General features: G+C 39.6%; 1 protein-coding gene and 1 long non-coding RNA gene across 4 annotated transcripts in view; one reads left to right on the top strand and one right to left on the bottom strand.

Annotated features, from left to right (window-relative positions):
• LOC138855186 (uncharacterized) overlaps nucleotides 1–3597 on the top strand; it is a 46189-nt gene extending 42592 nt beyond the window's left edge. Inside the window, exon 4 of the long non-coding RNA XR_011394372.1 lies at nucleotides 2892–3597. This is a non-coding gene — a long non-coding RNA (uncharacterized lncRNA). The remainder of the gene's footprint in view (nucleotides 1–2891) is intronic.
• Nucleotides 1–18782, bottom strand: part of rictor (rapamycin-insensitive companion of Tor) — a 78718-nt gene that overhangs the window by 8210 nt on the left and 51726 nt on the right. For 2 of the 3 annotated variants that reach the window (XM_053799533.2, XM_070103083.1), the window contains exons 18-27: nucleotides 15817–15982; nucleotides 14809–14917; nucleotides 13376–13560; nucleotides 11151–11474; nucleotides 10797–10856; nucleotides 8007–8360; nucleotides 7491–7864; nucleotides 6231–6386; nucleotides 2907–3044; nucleotides 869–979 (exon numbers count right to left, since the gene is read on the bottom strand). In XM_053799533.2, coding sequence (XP_053655508.2) covers nucleotides 869–979; nucleotides 2907–3044; nucleotides 6231–6386; nucleotides 7491–7864; nucleotides 8007–8360; nucleotides 10797–10856; nucleotides 11151–11474; nucleotides 13376–13560; nucleotides 14809–14917; nucleotides 15817–15982 — 1977 coding nt within the window. The remainder of the gene's footprint in view (nucleotides 1–868; nucleotides 980–2906; nucleotides 3045–6230; nucleotides 6387–7490; nucleotides 7865–8006; nucleotides 8361–10796; nucleotides 10857–11150; nucleotides 11475–13375; nucleotides 13561–14808; nucleotides 14918–15816; nucleotides 15983–18782) is intronic. The other variant, XM_070103082.1, reaches the window with a different exon arrangement.

The following is an 18782-nucleotide window of genomic DNA, read 5'->3' as shown; positions in this document are numbered from 1 at the left end:
TCATCAACTTGCCAGTATTGTAAACAACCCATGGTGCCCCATGGCCTGGTAGCTAAAGCTCTCGCTTCACACAGCAAGGGTCTGGGTTCGATTCCCAGCTAGGGTAGAAACATTGGGCATGTTTCTTTACACCGGTTGTCTATGTTCACCGTCAGTAAAATGGGAACTTGGGAGCTAGTCAACTGGTATGGGTCACATCCTGGGACAAAACTGACCTAATCTGCCTGAAATGCTCTGCATAACAAGCGGCTTTCTAGATAGTAGCATGTCATTGATGTCAGATATGCCTGTATACCTTGTACATGTACTTGTAGTAATTGAAGATATTATTACAGCCTCTCCTCAACCAGCGACATACTTGTTTACTGACACCTCGAACTTACAACAGGCTCTCTGACCAATATTTGTACCTAAATAATATATATTAGAGCTGATTTCCTCTATTCTGTTTATTTCAATATACAGTGCACTACTGTATAAACATTTAAAAATATACCAGAAATGTTATAAATGGTGAAAACGTGACATTAAAACAATATCAATGATGGCTCACACAAACCCACTACCATTATAGTATGCTTCTCATTTAGCGACGAATTCATTTAATAACATAGTCTTAGGAATGAAATTCAGTCATTAAGTGAGGAGAGGCTGTATTATTAGTATGAGTGGTGTTTGAACCATGGTGAGTGAGTCGTAATATTCCAGGCCACTGGGCCAGCTGGCTACAGTAAGATTCATCCAACTAGGTATATTTATATAACATAAGAAAGATTAGCATGGGCCCCAATTGTTATCTTACCTGTGGTGTATAATACCCTCGTGCATCACTAGGGTATTATATACTACAGGTAAGATAACCACAAACCTGATTCTGATGATTTGGCAGCTATGGAAGACAACAGATTGGTTATGAAGCGCAGTACCTCCTTCCTGATCAGCAGCTGGTTCACTCGCTCGGGACCAGACTTTCCTTCACCTGCAAGTAAAATGTAAAAATTAATTCATCATAAAATTGAAGGTTTGAAAAGCATATTTTATTGTAAATTATCCCTTTCAAGGTGATCGCCTTAACCCTTTGACTGTCGCAACCCCCAATCCTGAGGTGTCTCCTGGTGTCGCAAAATTTCAAAAAAAAAAAAAAAAAGATTTTTTCTTATGAAATGATAGAGAATCTTTTCCAGATTGTAAAGACACAAAAAAAACGAAATTTGATGGAAAACTGATGGAATTACGCTCTTGCGAAGTTAGTGACCTCGGCGATATTTACAAATCGGAGATTTCGCCCACTTTGAGCCCTATTTTTGGCTAATTCCATTATTCCAGTCAACCAAACTCATAGCTATTTCTTCAGAACTCCATTTTTTCCATCGATTGAGTACAAGAAACTGTCAATTTACCGATTTCAACTACCCAATAACATGGTCAGAAATTTGCAATTTGGCCAATTTCACAAAAATTAAAAAATATGACAATTTCAAAATAACGACCAGAATGAACAATGCAGACATTCCTGGATCTAAAATAACATTTTCTTTGTTCATCAGTCATGTCTCCAGGCCCCTCTGATATTACTCTTGCTTTTTATTTTGAAATTTTATTCAAACAAAAAATAGAAGATTTACTGTTATGCAGACTACTGCAATACTGTAATAATTGTAAAAATTACATCAACCCATTCATGACTGCATACTAGAATGGCTATTTCGACATTTATTGGACAATGACATCATTTGTTTACTTTTGAACATCGGCAAAAATCAAACATTTCCCGTACTTTGTGCTCCATTTCCAGGTTCTTTTTATAGTAAAATTAATCAAAATCACCTCTATTTCTATAATATAGTTTCCATTCTATGAAATGAGACCAAGAAAATGAGAATACAACCACAAATACTATACGAAAATAGACCACAAAGTCGGCATTTTAATTAAAAAAAACAGTCGGAGTTTTTTTTTCTCATTATGCACTGCGTGCTCCAGGATTTTTTTTATATGGTGCACACTGACCACACAGACCCATTCTCTCACATGTGGGCCTACCAGCTTTCTCCTGCCTGATTTGAAGCCGCTAGAATTTATGAGTATATATACGTCAAACACGGTACCTCGTAAACGTGTATATACGGCCGCGACAGTCAAAGGGTTAATGGTGGCAAAGGGTTCCTGATCCATAAAGTGGAGCTCCTCTCTTTCCTCAGATCAAAGCTGATTACCTCCCATGCCTCAGGTGCTGTAAGACCCATACAGGTTTAATGCTTTCCCATTTTGTTTTTACACACCAGCCACCTCCCACCGAGGCACGGTGACCTAAAAAGAAAAATAGAAACTTTTCTTTTTACATGTAGTAATTTATACAGAAGGGGTTACTAGCCCTTTACTCCCTTAGCCACCTCTTACAACACACATGGCTTACAGTATATGGTAATAAACAGCTCGACATATCAAAATTAACTAAACATGGACACTAACTCAAATAAAAAAAAATTCTTGGAGTAAGGACATCTGTATACAGGTAGATTTATATGATTTCTTGATTACTTACTCTCTCTGTGTGCAGTTTCCTAATTATTCTTCTTATTTGTGAAATATTCAATCTTTTCCAAATTTTACCTACCCCCTAATACCATATTTTGTTTCATAGCTTCTTTTCTTATTTTCATCATGCTTTAAAATAAACCATGGAACAAGTGGGATTTAAACTCACGGTGGCTTGTCATAACCCCTCAGGCCAGTGTGTAATTTTATGCCTGGAATTTTATGACTCACTTGCCACAGGTTTAAACCCCCATCCATTCTGTGGTTTGTTTGCAATCATGTTATCGTCATTTCATATGTTAAAATGTGAGTTATTTATTACAATACAGCCTAACATTAGCAATGACTTGCAGATCTAAGTGACTCACCTGTGTCATCCCAGCCCTGGCTATTGACACTGGAGGATTCCGATGCTTCCGAGGCTTCGCTGGTGGCTTTGACTCGCTGCAGTGGAGGAGACTCCACCACCAGCATCACACCCTCAGCCCCCTGGCCATCACCCTCACCTGAACACCAAATTATTTTTTCCTTGTTACATTCTGTAATAATGCACGAGACAATATTTCACCTAGCAAACTCTCCATATTAATCGTTTTTAATGAACAAAAATAACCTGTACATAGGAGAAGGAAGCTTAAGACAATGTTTTGGACCACTGACTAGTCACACTGACACACGAAGATAAGGGAGCCAGTATATACAGTCATGCACAGTATAACAATGTTTCAGTCAATGACTGGCCCCACATACAATGGTGGTCCCATAAGATTATAAATCGAGCAGAAAAATTCATGAACCCCAACACCAAAAGGTTTTCATTAATAAAGAGGAATGTTCATGACACATTATCTCTGCTTTCAAGCAAATCTATGGTGAAAAAAGAAACAAAGCAAACCACTGCATTTCTCAGAATGTATCCCCATTGTTAAGCGATGGATGACTGTGTAAGAGAGGAGGACAGGGACTGGTTATTTGTGTACTGTTTAAGTCACGGTATTGTGCCTGTTTGTTCTTAATTTAATGTACTTGGCATCTCGCAAAATAAAGATAGCAACTGGTCTTATTGACAAATTTCCCACAAGACTTCTAAATTTTCCACAATATATGACAAAATATTTTCTGTATTAAAAAAATAAAATTTTAGGGTAAATGCCCTAATTTCTTTTAATTATTTCCTTTATTTACAAAAGCTGCTACACAGATAGTAGCCTAATACTTTTTTTTTATTTTTTTTTTTATTATCACACTGGCCGATTCCCACCAAGGCAGGGTGGCCCGAAAAAGAAAAACTTTCACCATCATTCACTCCATCACTGTCTTGCCAGAAGGGTGCTTTACACTACAGTTTTTAAACTGCAACATTAACACCCCTCCTTCAGAGTGCAGGCACTGTACTTCCCATCTCCAGGACTCAAGTCCGGCCTGCCGGTTTCCCTGAATCCCTTCATAAATGTTACTTTGCTCACACTCCAACAGCACGTCAAGTATTAAATGCTTTACAGGATACAAGCCCCTTTCTATGGTAGAGTATATTCAATAATTCCTGTATATTAAATGCATATGCTAAAAATATATTCGACTACACAAGTAAAAGACAAGGCTTTCAAGACAAAAAAAAAGATTAAATTTGTATACATTCTTATAGTAACTACAAAAACAAAAGATAACTGGATTGACATTTGGCCCAGATAGTCTTGCTGCCTCTCATGTTCCACAAAATCAACTTTTTTCCACACCCCTATGGATTATGTTTGCTCAAAATTATAATACACATATAACACTAATACAGTGGACCCCTGGTTTTCATAATTAATCCGTTCCAGAGAGTGACTAAACCCAAACCTGACGAATTCCGAATTAATTTTCCCCGTAAGAAATAATGGAAACCCAATTAATCCGTTTCACACACCCAAAAGTATTAAAAAAATGTTTTCTACATGAAATATACATTTCCCTTCACAGAAAATAATGATACATGAAGAATAAAACAATAATAACATCACACTTACCTTTTTTGAAGACATGGTGATGTATGGAAGACAGGAGGAGGGGAGAGGATGGAGGAGTTTACAATTGCTTGGCAGGGGAATCCCCTTCCATAGTCTTCAGGTATCAAGTCCTCATCCTGGGTTACTTCCCTTCTTTGTTTTTTAATGCCACTAGGACCAGCTTGAGAGTCACTGAACCCCTGTTGCTCAAAAAAGTGCTCCAGAGAGGTCTGTTTCTGGCATACGTTATGAATTGTGTTGGGAGACAGGACAATGTAGTCCTTCAATATGACAGCTAATATCAGTTTATTTATCTAGCACAATTCATCTAATATGACATAATCAACTATATTAATAACAGAAACATGATATATACTCTAGAATGAATAAAATATGGCATTAAGAATGTTACGAGTGGTGGTGTGTTTGTTGTTGGGTGTATAAGGGCTACTGAAAGTTAAGACTTACATAGTGGTGGTGAAGGTGGCAGCAGAGGTGGCGGTATTAGTCAGTAACCCTATATACCTCCAACAACAATGGAGGAATCAGTTTCGTGCTGTCCTTTTTCTATCGATTAATCACTTAACTTACTTGTTACACTGTACACAAATAACCCGCACATAAAAGAGAGAAGCTTACAACGACGTTTCGGTCCGACTTGGACCATTGACAAAGTCACACTGTGTGACTTTGTCAATGGTCCAAGTCGGACCGAAACGTCGTCGTAAACTTCTCTCTTTTATGTGCGGGTTATTTGTGTATCGTTCCAGTCACGGTATTGTGCCTTTTTGTTATTTATTGTTACACTGTTAATGCTACTCTTTATCACTGGCTGCTGCTATAGCCTTTATCAACTGCTGCTGCTTTAGTATTGTACATACTGTAGAATCACTGAAAAAGACACATTCTCCCCTCTCTCTCAGTCCTTTACCAAAGGGCTGACTGGCACTAGGAACTTTCTTTGGGCCCATGGTTGCTTATTTAGCAGTTGCAAGCACTAAGAAGAATGGAATAATACAAAATATATCGTATGAACGCATGGGATCGTCCTCATTGGCTGATAAAGAATGGCACACTGGCTGTAAATGGTGTGTCGGACCACTCGGGCCACACGGACACGTTCGGGATGAATGACTAATACCGAGTTCAATGATGATCACCGAGCCAATATTTTGACAAAAAAAATTACTTATTACGAATATTACGAAATCCGACGACGACGTAATCCGGAGGTCCACTGTATTAATAAATTTTATCTTAGGAGTTACTGAAATTATAACTTATAAAATTTAAATTAAACCTAAAAAATACACTACTCCAAAAGTTCCAAAATATGAAACATCTCCAGTACCACTATAGTATCTTACTTAAAAACACTTAACAAAAACATCACACAAAATACAAGGCGCTTAGTTCTGATCATTTTTTTAACACACCAGCCGTATCCCACTGAGGAAGGGTGACCTAAAGAAAAAAACAGTAGCTTTTTTCTTTTTAAATTTAGTAATTTATACAGAAGGGGTTACTAGCCCCTTGCTCCCGGCATTTTAGATGCCTCTTACGACATGCATGACTTACGGAAGAAGAATTCTTTACCACTTCCCCAGAGAGAATAATAATATATTGTATAAAAATAAATTATGACAGCTCTTAATTACAAGAAAGAACATTACTACTATAAATGCAAATCCAATTTCCACAAACATTTATGCAAGGGGCTGGAGTGCATGGAGGGCGGAGCTAGGGAGAAGCACGCTATACATGTGTCTGGTCTGTGGAGATCCAGACCTGTTCCATCAGTGTCTAGTCCTGCATTTTTTTCCGTGCAAACTTTCCTGTTTCCATTGCTAAATGAGGTTCCTGTTAAAACAAACATCATTAGAAACACAGTGCAATAAACACCAGTTAATGGCAGACACAAGCCCACATGGAGAAAATAATATAGCCAGTATTTAATAATATACATTACCCTAGATTCATTCACCGTGTGAAAGTTTTCCCACTTTCAATAATTATTTTTAAACTCTACAGCTTCTCAAATTTACTTGTTTCTGACAGTGTAAGCAGAATAAATTTTATCTCTTAACTTAAACAGTCACATCCAAAACTGAGTTTGATATCTATAGAATATTTAATACATAAATCAGACAAACTATAAAGTACAGTGGACCCCCGGTTAACGATATTTTTTCACTCCAGAAGTATGTTCGGGTGCCAGTACTGACCGAATTTGTTCCCATAAGGAATATTGTGAAGTAGATTAGTCCATTTCAGACCCCCAAACATACACGTACAAACGCACTTAAATAATTGGTCGCATTCGGAGGTGATCGTTATGCGGGGGTCCACTGTACTGTTTTGATTATAATAATATAAAGTACTGTATCACTATAGTAATGGAATACAATACTGAAGTTCGTGAAATATACTTCAGTGTGAGTTACTCTTCTATTCGACTAAAAAAGCTTACTGTGTAGATGAAACATTTCTGAAATAAAGATACCAAAGTGTCACACGTCTTATTTATCATAAAGTACAGTACCACAATAATAAAAAATTACTAAATATTTTTATGATGGTCTAATTAAAATAATGCAACAAGTTATTTTAGATGCCTAATTAAAACATTTTAGCTGTGGAACAAGTTTCTTCAGTCTGAAGTTGTCTGTTTCACAGCTGAAATCTTTCAATGAAGTTCCTCTCTACAATCTTCTTTTGCCACACGCTGGCTTTTCGCCATCTGTCTGCACTTTTTTTTCACACAACGGCTGTCTCCCACCGAGGCAGGGTGACCCAAAAAAGAAACACTTTCACCATCTTTCACACAATATCACTGCCTTAGCAGAGGCACACATATGACAGTTTGGATGTCACTCCAAACAGCCAATATTCCAAACCCCTCCTTTCAAGTGCAGGTATTGTACTTGTCTGTACACTGTGAGCAATATCTTTATGCCTCTTTACCTTGCTGCTTAGTGCTTCTGTCCTCTGACTGGGTCTCCAGCTCAGATTCTGTGATGGCAGGAAACCTGTCTTTCCCAGAGGTGCCATTAGTAGTGCTAGCAACATTTACACCTCCCACTTCTGCATGCTGTGAATTTTTGTCAGCCGTAGCGTCATACAGCAGTAAATCTAGGTCGAGTGGCAGGGCAAACCCCAAATAACATTGGCCAGACTGTACAGGTGAAACACTACTCTGAAGCTGACTGCCGAGTCCTCTGCCGGCACTGCTACTCAAACCACCGCCTCGGACGCCCCCCGAGCGTACAGACGACACCTCGCTGCAGCCTGATGGAGATCGCACCATCCCTTGCACATCAAGCAAATTGCGCATTAAACTGAAAAAAAAAATACAGCCATGATGAAAATTTCAGGGTGCCAACCATAGCAAAAAAATTGACATTCACACGAGAATTATTAACAACTGTTCATTTATATCACACATGAGATTAATGCTAAAAAGACTTCAAAAATACTTACTATGTTCCGCTATGATCATAGCTAGAAGACAGAAATCCTTTCAGTGAGTTACGAGTTGTTTTTTCATCTTGGCTCGACTCAGACACGACCCTACGGTGATTGGTGATAGAGCGTAACGTGAGATAACTCTGGGTAGACAATGGTTGGCCTGTTACTATAGAAGCTCCAAGCATGACAGGAGTTGTGTTACCAGCAGCTCTGTCTACAGTATCCTCAGCGAAGAGGGCCCCACTTGACCCTCGGATGGAACCAGCCCGTCCTCCTCGTCTTAACTCCACTCCACCTTCTGCAGTGGCATGAGAGCCAATTGTAGCTAACGAGGCTCCACTGGCAATGGGACTCAAGTGGCAATCCCTGAAATAAAAACATAATAAATTCTCTAAGTAAATATGTAGAATACTCATTTCCGCATTATTAATTATACATAAGAAGTCAACAAAAAGCCTGGAGAAAGTGATACATAAGATCTCCAACCTACAAACACAGCGAGTTACCCACACACTTACAAACAGGTCACTTAGGAAGCAACTGAAGTTTTATAACTACCAAACATCAAACGTGTCAAAAACAATTATCCTTAGTGAAATTTTTTTTATACAACTCAATTGTAAACAACAGAAACACACGTTGCTAAATTGAAACACCTGGAATACAAAGTGTTTATACGTTAAGTGCCTCCTGTACATTACAAATTACATACTCACTGTACTAAATATACATAGAATCTGATTCAAGTCTTGCATATCTATGCTAATGATGAGATTACGGATTAGTAGAAATATGGCATTCTAAGTACTGAACTTATGTTTATGGTATAAAAACAAATATGGAGAGAATAACTATACTGCATTTTCAAGTAAGCAAATATGAAAGAAGAAAGATAAAAAGATAAGGCAAGCAAACAAAATGAAGCAATACTCATGTGTGAAAAGTGTCAATAAGTATGGAAATGAGTGCAATGGCTAATGGAAAATGTGACGACTACCATGGTTCAGTGGAAAAGTATCCTCTAAATTAAATATATATCTCATGTCTAACTGACAATTGGAGAGGAAGTGTCAGATGATGTATCGGTCCATCCTGGACCATTATCAGTTACGTGAGAGGGAGTCTGGCCTGAAACGTAACACCATGAGCTTCCTCTCCAAACTGCAAGTTATTTGTCAACTGTCCCAACTGTGGTATTGTAACTTGTACTGTTTCACAGATACAGATAATAGTTTACAGTGCTATCACCACGCCCGTTATCGTACCTACCATCACACCGATTACCACACCCATCACCACATCTACTGAACGTTTATTTAATGCCTCGCTTCCCCAATGAACTTCCCCTCTGACAGGGTGACTGTGAGATCTTTCCTACTTGTATTCCTCTATTTTGTCTAATAATGAGGACCGTTACCTAGCAGTCATACACGTACAATCTATTTGCAATCACCAATGTGATATACCAGAATACACAACAAAATGGTACTCTTAGTTAACTGCCAAAAACATAAAAGAGGAAAGTGCCAATATGAAGTGTTAATACCACACTGAGTACATTATATTTAATGAAAATAGGTTGTGAATAAAATGAATAATACTGAAGATGAATTGGAAATGTGAGGAAGTGTCTTGATACAGAAGCCTATGAATGTGTGAAGAGATCCTGATGTTTGCAGATCTGCACAAGCCAGGCACACAAGATATTGCAAACAGACAGGTTACATTATGCAGTGAATATACGAAACTAGTGATACCTTAATAAACAACTAAACCACAACAAAAAAAGGAAAAAAGTGCCAAGTGCTTTTGTGATTTCTCAATCATTTTTTCAAGGAGCACAGAGACTGTGATCATTGACATCGTGATTCAAAATAGCATAAAAAACATTTGGAATTTATTTCCCTGTCATAAAAGTATGTCAAAACAGACAGGTGATTTAAGGATGGAAGTGGTTGGAGAGAGATACTTTAGACAGTTGTGGCTAAGTTAGGAGACTCAGAGACTGAGGAAATTCTAGGGAAATATATTATGAAAGTTGAATATGTTGATGACATGTAGCCACATATTATAAAAAACTCCACACTGAAGTAATGGGAAGGCAAGTAGGGTGGAACTATATTTCGGAGAACATTTAAATTGCTGCATCAAAGATGGTATAAAAACTGAGAGAACACACACACAGTGATCAATGAAAAGCTAAATCCCACATGGGAGTACATGGAAAAGACAGACAGTACAGCAGTCCACACCAAGGCTATCAGCTAGGAAAAACTATCTACTTCTACCTAGATTAAGGACTATTGTGTATTATCTAGGTGTGAGTCAAGGACAGGAAAGCAGAAGGCTCTGGACAGAAAATAAAACATGGAGCAGAAGGTTACGGCATTTTTTAGCCTCGGTGACTCCCAGGAATACGACCCTCATAGAATACACCACTGTGTGGTGATCCCTCGGGTTTTTCAGAGTGTAAAACCTAGCTGCAGTAACCCAGCAGATGCTTCACTAATTAACAAGTCACCTTCTGTGCTGTTTTCTGACAAATAAATCACCACCACTAAGAGCCTCTTCATCTACTGAAGAGGGTCACTTATCAAGATGAAAACACATACAGATTCAATCCTGCATTTTATTTTCTGTCCATGTGGGACTGACCTGTTCGTGCTGTTAAATGGTAAGAATGAAAGAAATCTGTCTTTAATGAAGTTAGTATAGGTGTATGAGAGCAACTAAAAATGAAATGAATGCACCAAGGTAAGCTAAATGTGTTTGCGCATATGAGTGGATAGAGCTGAGAAGTACCTTTGGTGCCGAAGGAGACTCTTCATCCGCCACAATTCTCCGTGTGTTGGTAATCCCATACTGGACATGGATAGATAGGTAGACAGACAGATCGACAGATTTGTTTTACCAAACGTAACTTAAAAAGTGGAAAACGTAATTGTCTGGTGAGCATTCTAACTGCACCACTGTGCTTGGTTACATGAAAAAGATACACACAATATTGCTCGACTGAAAATTATTTATAAGTCATATGCAAAGCACGAGTCCAGAAAATATTATTAAGCCATTTTCAAGAAGACTGCTTTGTAACAGAATATGAAATAGCTTATAAAATATTCTAAATTCATAGCCATTTAAATGACTGGCACTTACACTTGTGTCCTGACTGGTAAAGGGGTGTGGACATCTGTCTGCGAGTATTCTCTAGAAATCTCTGGACTGTCGTGTGGCAATTCAGCAGCAGAGAAGTCCATGTCCTGCGCTGGATCTGACAGCGAGTCCGAGCTCAAGGTATAGCGCTGATCTCCAGCCTCGTCGTCTGACCCTGTGGGGTCGGTGAGTGAATGGCTTCGAGAGCTGACTCCCCTGATACGCCGTGCAGACTGCAGGAATGCTGCCATGCGATCAGTCATACGATCAGAAGCTGTGGAGGAATTGCTGGCACGAGAGCTAGTAGATTCCCGACGTTTTTCAGATCTGCCAATTGTATACATAAATAGTACAGTATAAATTTAACATAAATAAAACCAGTAACAAATATTTTTTTTAGTCTTTAAACATGGGATGAACCATTTAAAAAAAAAAAAAAAAGGAGCCCATGGAGCAAATTGACTAGTAATGTGAGAATTGAAATGCAGACTTCTAAATGAGATTATTCATCATGGAACGGTTTCATTTAGGTGTCCCATAGCTCGATCGCTAGCGCGCTCAGCTCTCAGTTCACACACTGAGGTCCGGGGTTCGAATCTCCTCCGCTATGGCTAGAAAACATTAGGGACGTGCCTCTATAAGACACCTGTTGTCCCTGTCCCTGTTCACCCATCAGTTCAAAATGGGTACCTGGGTGTTAGTGGACTGGTGTGGGTTGCATCCTGGGACAAAACTGACCTAATTTGCCTGAAATCCTCAGCATAACAAGTGGCTTTCTATATAGTACTGTAGTATGTAATTGATGTCAGAGCTAGGCCTGCATGTACTTGTAGTAAATATATTATTATTACGAAAATCTAAAATCTATAAAAGAATGAGGGCTCTGGGAAGGCAAAAGAAATTTTTTCAACATACTGGCCATCTCCCACCGAGGCAGGGTGACCCGAAAAAGGAACCCTGTCACCATCATTCGCAGTATCACCATCTTGCCAGAGGAGCAGAGATATGACAGTTTAGATGTGCCTCCAAACAGTAAATATCCCAAACCCCTCCTTTAGAGTGCAAAAACTGTACTTTCTGCCTCTAGGACTCAAGTTCAGCAAAAGAAATAAGGTTTGTAAATGACGAATTCAACGGGTCTCCTGTAGAGGCTTCATGGGCACAACTAAACTAGTAATTATTTTTATAACACTGTGTTGTTTAGGTGCTACCAAGGCAGCATTCATGAGAGGATTCGAGGAAACCATATAGCAAGACTCGAGTCCTGGAGGTGGAAACTACAGTGAAACCTCGATACTTTAACAGCTCCCTACTCGAACAAAACTCAGCACTCGACCAAACATGACCTGCCAGAACTTCGCTGCAATCTACTTCGTGTTTCTTTGCATTTTTTGGTGTTTTTTTATATTATTTGTATAAATAAGTCACCATGGGAGCCTACAAAGATTAGTGACAACAGTCAACCAAAAAGAAAATTGGTTGGGAAGAATTTGTTCGATACTCAAATGGATTGGCACTCGAACAGCCTACTAGAATAAATTAAGTTTGAGTACCAAGGTTCTACTGTACAGTGGCTGCACTCTGAAGGAGGGGTGAGGATGTCACAGTTCAAAGGGCCATCTCAACTGTGACATCAGCAAGCTTCTGGCAATACAGTGATTGGAATGAAGGAGTTAGGTACCACATTAGGAAACTGATGTGGTAAAATGAGGACTAGTTGATGAGAGAGAACTACCATTAGGCAAAGAAATGAAATTAGCAGGTAAAAGTTAATAAAAATTCAGGCCTGAAGTCAAGAAGCTTTAAAATGAAACAAATTACAAGTTCAGCATTTGCTTAGCAAGTCATGGCAGATAGAAAGCAATGAGTGGAAGAGATTTTTACAAAGTAATCTAGAAATTACTCTTCAGGGAGTGCCTTCATTCCAGTGCAAGGCTCTTAATACAAAGAACTGAAGTCTTTCTGCCCTTAGATCAAACCTGATTACCTCCCCTTTCCCTTCAGCTGTATAACCCCGAGAGGCTTAGCACTTTCTTATGATTATAATAATATTTAAAGTGATAGTGTGAATGATAGTGAAAGTGTTTCTTTTTCTCGTCACCCTGCCTCAGTGGGAGACAGCCAGTGTGTTTAAAAAAAAACCTACAGTTCAGGTCAAACGAGACAAATTTCTTGAATATTAATTAAGGCATCAGCCACCAGTACTGGTCACACCTGAAGCCACTTACTTTCTACGCACACTAGCAAGGAGTTTGCTCAAGCGGAGTGATGACCTCTTGCCAATAGTCAGATCATCCTGTGAGGGTGTTAACTGTGGCTGGTCTGATGCATGCTCCTCCATTACTGGCGCACAATCAGAGAGACTCCTCTGGTGTCCCATAACTGACGGAGGTTTGGACTTGTGTGGCAGAGTCTGGACATGTGGAAAATATTTATCAGATTATGTGATTCACAAAATACAACTGGAAAATGACAATTTTAAAAGCATTAATTAATTTAGATCCCCCAAAGAGTATGCACTGTACCAATAATATATAGAAGTCCCTTGAGTTACAATGAGCATGGGATACAATAATGTTGAGTTACGATTTATCCCTCAAAGGAATTTAATTTTGAATTCTATTGAAAAATGTGAGATATGATATATACATACAATGGTATGACTGTTGTGGGTTGTATCCTGAGGAATAAGATTAACCTAGGTTGCCCAAAATGCCCTTCATAACCAGGGACTTTCTATATCCCATAGTATACCAATGTAGTCAGCTAGGTCTGTAATACAGCAGTTGAATTATGTACTTGTAGAAATAAATATTATTACTGTATTATTAAAATTTTTTTTAACACATCAGCCGTTTCCCACCGAAGCAGGGTGACCAGAAAAAAAAAAAGAAAAACTCAAAAAGAAAGAAAAAATTTCATCATCATTCAACACTTTCACCATCACTCATACCTAATCACTATCTTTGCAGAGATGCTCAGATACAACAGCTTAGACGTCCCTGCAAACTGCCAATATCCCAAACCCCTCCTTTAAAGTGCAGGCATTGTACTTCTCATTTCCAGGACTCAAATCTGGCTAACTGGTTTCCCTGAATCCCTTCACTAAATATTACCCTGCTCCCACTCCAACAGCTCGTCAAGTCCCAAAAACCGTTCGTCTCCATTCACTCCTATCTAACACGCTCACGCACGCTTTCTGGAAGTCCAAGCCCCTCACCCACAAAACCTCCTTTAACCCCTCCCTCCAACCTTTTCAAGGACAACCCCCTACCCTGCCTTCCCTCCCCTACAGATTTATACGCTCCCAAAGCCATTCTACTTTGTTCCATTCTAAATGACCAAACCGCCTCAACAGCCCTCTGACTAATACTTTTGATAACTCCACAGCTCCTCCTAATTCCCACACTCACACTGGTACCCCAAATTTCGTCCATAATTCGTTCCAGAAGGCTGTTTGAGTGTCATTACCAAACAAATTTGTTCCTATAAGGAATAATGTGAATTAGATTAGTCAGTTTCAGACCCCCAAAAATACATTTACAAAAGTACTTAAAATAATACACTTACATAATTGTCCGAGTTGGGAGCTGTACTAAACTTGGGGTACCACTGGACGTACACAATAAAAATATGGTCAAGTGTGACTATGGCGACTCACCTGACTTTTACCTGTTGTGGGGTAAGAGTCATCTAGACCAATACCTTCCACAAGCAGGGATCCACCATCACTGCCATCCTCAGAGTCATCCCCCACATAAAATCCTGGTCTGCAATGACACGTTACGGATTACACTAATTCATAATGTTTTGTCGCATCAATTTACAGATTACACTAATTCATAATGTTTTGTCGCATCAATTTACAGATTACACTAATTCATAATGTTTTGTCGCATCAATTTACAGATTACACTAATTCATAATGTTTTGTCGCATCAATTTACAGATTACACTAATTCATAATGTTTTGTCGCATCAATTTACAGATTACACTAATTCATAATGATTCACACACATATAAAATTCCAGATTATGTTAACTCGTAACAATTTTGTACAATAAATTTGCAGATTAGGCTAATTTGTAATGATTTCATACAAATAAATTTGTAAATCATGCTAATTTGCAATGGTTTTTGACCAAATAAATTTTTTCAACTTCACCTCTGCCACCACTCACTTTAAGGGACTGGAAAGGTGCCCAGAAAAACAGGAAGGAAAGGTGTCCCAAGAGGCCTCCTGTAATTCTACCTTCGACACCCTTCAGTGGAAGTGTCTTGAAGCTGGTGAAAGGCTACCAATACCAGGAACAATACCCTCCTCTTCCTTGGATTAAGCTGATTACTTTCCATTCCCCAGACTTTAAATGTCATTTAAATTGTTTAGCACTCCCCATAAATATAATAATGTTCCATCCTCCACTTCAGAGGCACTACAGAAAACTAATTCCACTCACTGTAGCAAAATTTCTCTTCGGTATTTCATGAAATTCCTCCATCCATCTTTCACTGCATTTGTTCAATTTATCCAAATTATTGATGGTATTAATACCTTTTAATAACTACTCTTTGTGGTTTCTTTTTAAGACTTCAGGAATACATTCTTCTGCATTCTTAATTTCCCCCCAAAAATAACCAAAACACTTGACAATCAATGCCACCACTTACTTTACAAGTTCGAAGTCATCGGCATCACTCTCAGAAATTTGGTGACCACCGATATTAATGTAATTCTCATCAACCTGTCCCTGATTGGTCGTTGGTGACCATACATCCACTTTTTCCTCCACAAACTGCCAACATTCATGATGGTGACGTTGTACACACTCCCAGCCTGAGGAAAACACATCAATGATTCTTTAGTGATCTTGCACGAACTCCCTGCCTGGGAAAACACATCAATGATTCTTTAGTGATGTTGCACGAACTCCCTGCCTGGGAAAACACATCAATGATTCTTTAGTGATCTTGCACGAACTCCCAGCCTGGGAAAACACATCAATGATTCTTTAGTGATCTTGCACGAACTTCCAGCCTGGGAAAACACATCAATGATTCTTTAGTGATCTTGCACGAACTCCCAGCCTGGGAAAACGCATCAATGATTCTTTAGTGGCGTTGCATGAACTCCCAGCCTGAGAAAAAGCACATCAATGTTTCTTATCAACCATTTTTTGCACTACTGAAATAACAGGCAAAAAGCCATTAACCTAACTCAGTTTATTTAAAACTGAGTTAGGATAATGGCTATTAAGGTATATTCAAGGTATATATGCTGGCTCTGCTTCACAGTGCTTCACTGATGCAGTGGTCTTCCATTATACTCATTCCTTTATTCAAATTTTCTACAATAAATGTATTCACCTCCATGGGGAAGTGGAACAGAATTCTTCCTCCGTAAGCCATGCGTGTCGTAAGAGGCGACTGAAATGCCGGGAGCAAGGGGCTGGTAACCCCTTCTCCTGTATACATTACTAAATTTGAAAGGAGAAACTTTTGTTTTTCCTTTTGGGCCCCCCCGCCTCGGTGGGATACGGCCGGAGTGTTGAAAGAAGAAAGAAGAAATATATTCACCACTCACTATAAGCTAAGGATGAAAATATTTTAAGGGAAGTAATGTGTGTACTGTATATGAATTTCTTAGGCCTAGCTCTATTGCTCACTTAATATATGATAGTGTGAACATGTTATCAGGCTTTTATATGCATTTGAAAGTGAAAAAAGGTGGTGTTTTAATTTACAGCAATTTTCAATTTACAGCAGTAGCCTGGAACCTAACCTGCTGTATAAGTGGGGCCTTACAGTAGCCCAGGACCTAACCTGCTGTATAAGTGGGACCTTACAGTAGCCCAGGACCTAACCTGCTGTATAAGTGGGGCCTTACAGTAGCCCAGGACCTAACCTGCTGTATAAGTGGGACCTTACAGTAGCCCAGGACCTAACCTGCTGTATAAGTGGGGCCTTACAGTAGCCCAGGACCTAACCTGCTGCATAAGTGGGACCTTACAGTAGCCCAGGACCTAACCTGCTGTATAAGTGGGACCTTACAGTAGCCCAGGACCTAACCTGCTGTATAAGTGGGGCCTTACAGTAGCCCAGGACCTAACCTGCTCTATAAGTGGGGCCTTACAGTAGCCCAGGACCTAACCTGCTGTATAAGTGGGGCCTTACAGTAGCCTGGAACCTAACCTGCTGTATAAGTGGGGCCTTACAGTAGCCCAGGACCTAACCTGCTGTATAAGTGGGACCTTACAGTAGCCCAGGACCTAACCTGCTGTATAAGTGGGGCCTTACAGTAGCCCAGGACCTAACCTACTGTATAAGTGGGGCCTTACAGTAGCCCAGGACCTAACCTGCTGTATAAGTGGGGCCTTACAGTAGCCCAGGACCTAACCTGCTGTATAAGTGGGACCTTACAGTAGCCCAGGACCTAACCTGCTGTATAAGTGGGGCCTTACAGTAGCCCAGGCCCTAACCTGCTGTATAAGTGGGACCTTACAGTAGCCCAGGACCTAACTTGCTGTATAAGTGGGACCTTACAGTAGCCCAGGACCTAACCTGCTGTATAAGTGGGGCCTTACAGTAGCCCAGGCCCTAACCTGCTGTATAAGTGGGACCTTACAGTAGCCCAGGACCTAACCTGCTGTATAAGTGGGGCCTTACAGTAGCCCAGGACCTAACCTGCTGTATAAGTGGGGCCTTACAGTAGCCCAGGACCTAACCTGCTCTATAAGTGGGGCCTTACAGTAGCCCAGGACCTAACCTGCTGTATAAGTGGGACCTTACAGTAGCCCAGGACCTAACCTGCTGTATAAGTGGGGCCTTACAGTAGCCCAGGACCTAACCTGCTCTATAAGTGGGGCCTTACAGTAGCCCAGGACCTAACCTGCTCTATAAGTGGGGCCTTACAGTAACCCAGAACCTAACCTGTTCTATAAGTGGGGCCTTACAGTAGCCCAGGACTTAACCTTCTCTATAAGTGGGGCCTTACAGTAGCCCAGGACCTAACCTGCTGTATAAGTGGGACCTTACAGTAGCCCAGGACCTAACCTGCTGTATAAGTGGGGCCTTACAGTAGCCCAGGACCTAACCTGCTCTATAAGTGGGGCCTTACAGTAGCCCAGGACCTAACCTGCTGTATAAGCTGGGCTCTTCTATTACAACACCCAGGATGCCACCCACAACAGTCAACTAGTGCCTGGGTAACTACTTACTGCTAGGTGAACAAGGGCAGCAGGTATAAGGAACTACACTATTAAGCCTGTGAAATATCTATAAGCCATTTTTTTTATAAACACATCGATCATTTGCAATAGAGACAGGTTGACCCAAAAAAGAAGAAACACTCTAACATAATTCACTCCATCACTGTCTTGCCAGAGGCATGGGAATACTACAGTTTAAAAATTGCAACATATTATTCTATATGGTATATTAAATACTTTTATACGATCTTCTGTCTCAAAAAGAACAAAAAAAAGGTGTGTATGATACTTCAATATCAATTTCAAATCTTACTCATAAATTAAGATACACTATAACATAACTACATGTACTCTACTAGTTTACTACATTACTATAATAAGTAATGTAGCATCCTAAATATCTTAGCTAACAATGATTGGCTACTTCAT

Source organism: Cherax quadricarinatus, chromosome 84 (assembly GCF_038502225.1).
Source record: "Cherax quadricarinatus isolate ZL_2023a chromosome 84, ASM3850222v1, whole genome shotgun sequence".
Taxonomy (NCBI): Eukaryota; Metazoa; Arthropoda; class Malacostraca; order Decapoda; family Parastacidae; genus Cherax; species Cherax quadricarinatus.
This window is presented reverse-complemented; position numbering and strand designations above follow the sequence as displayed.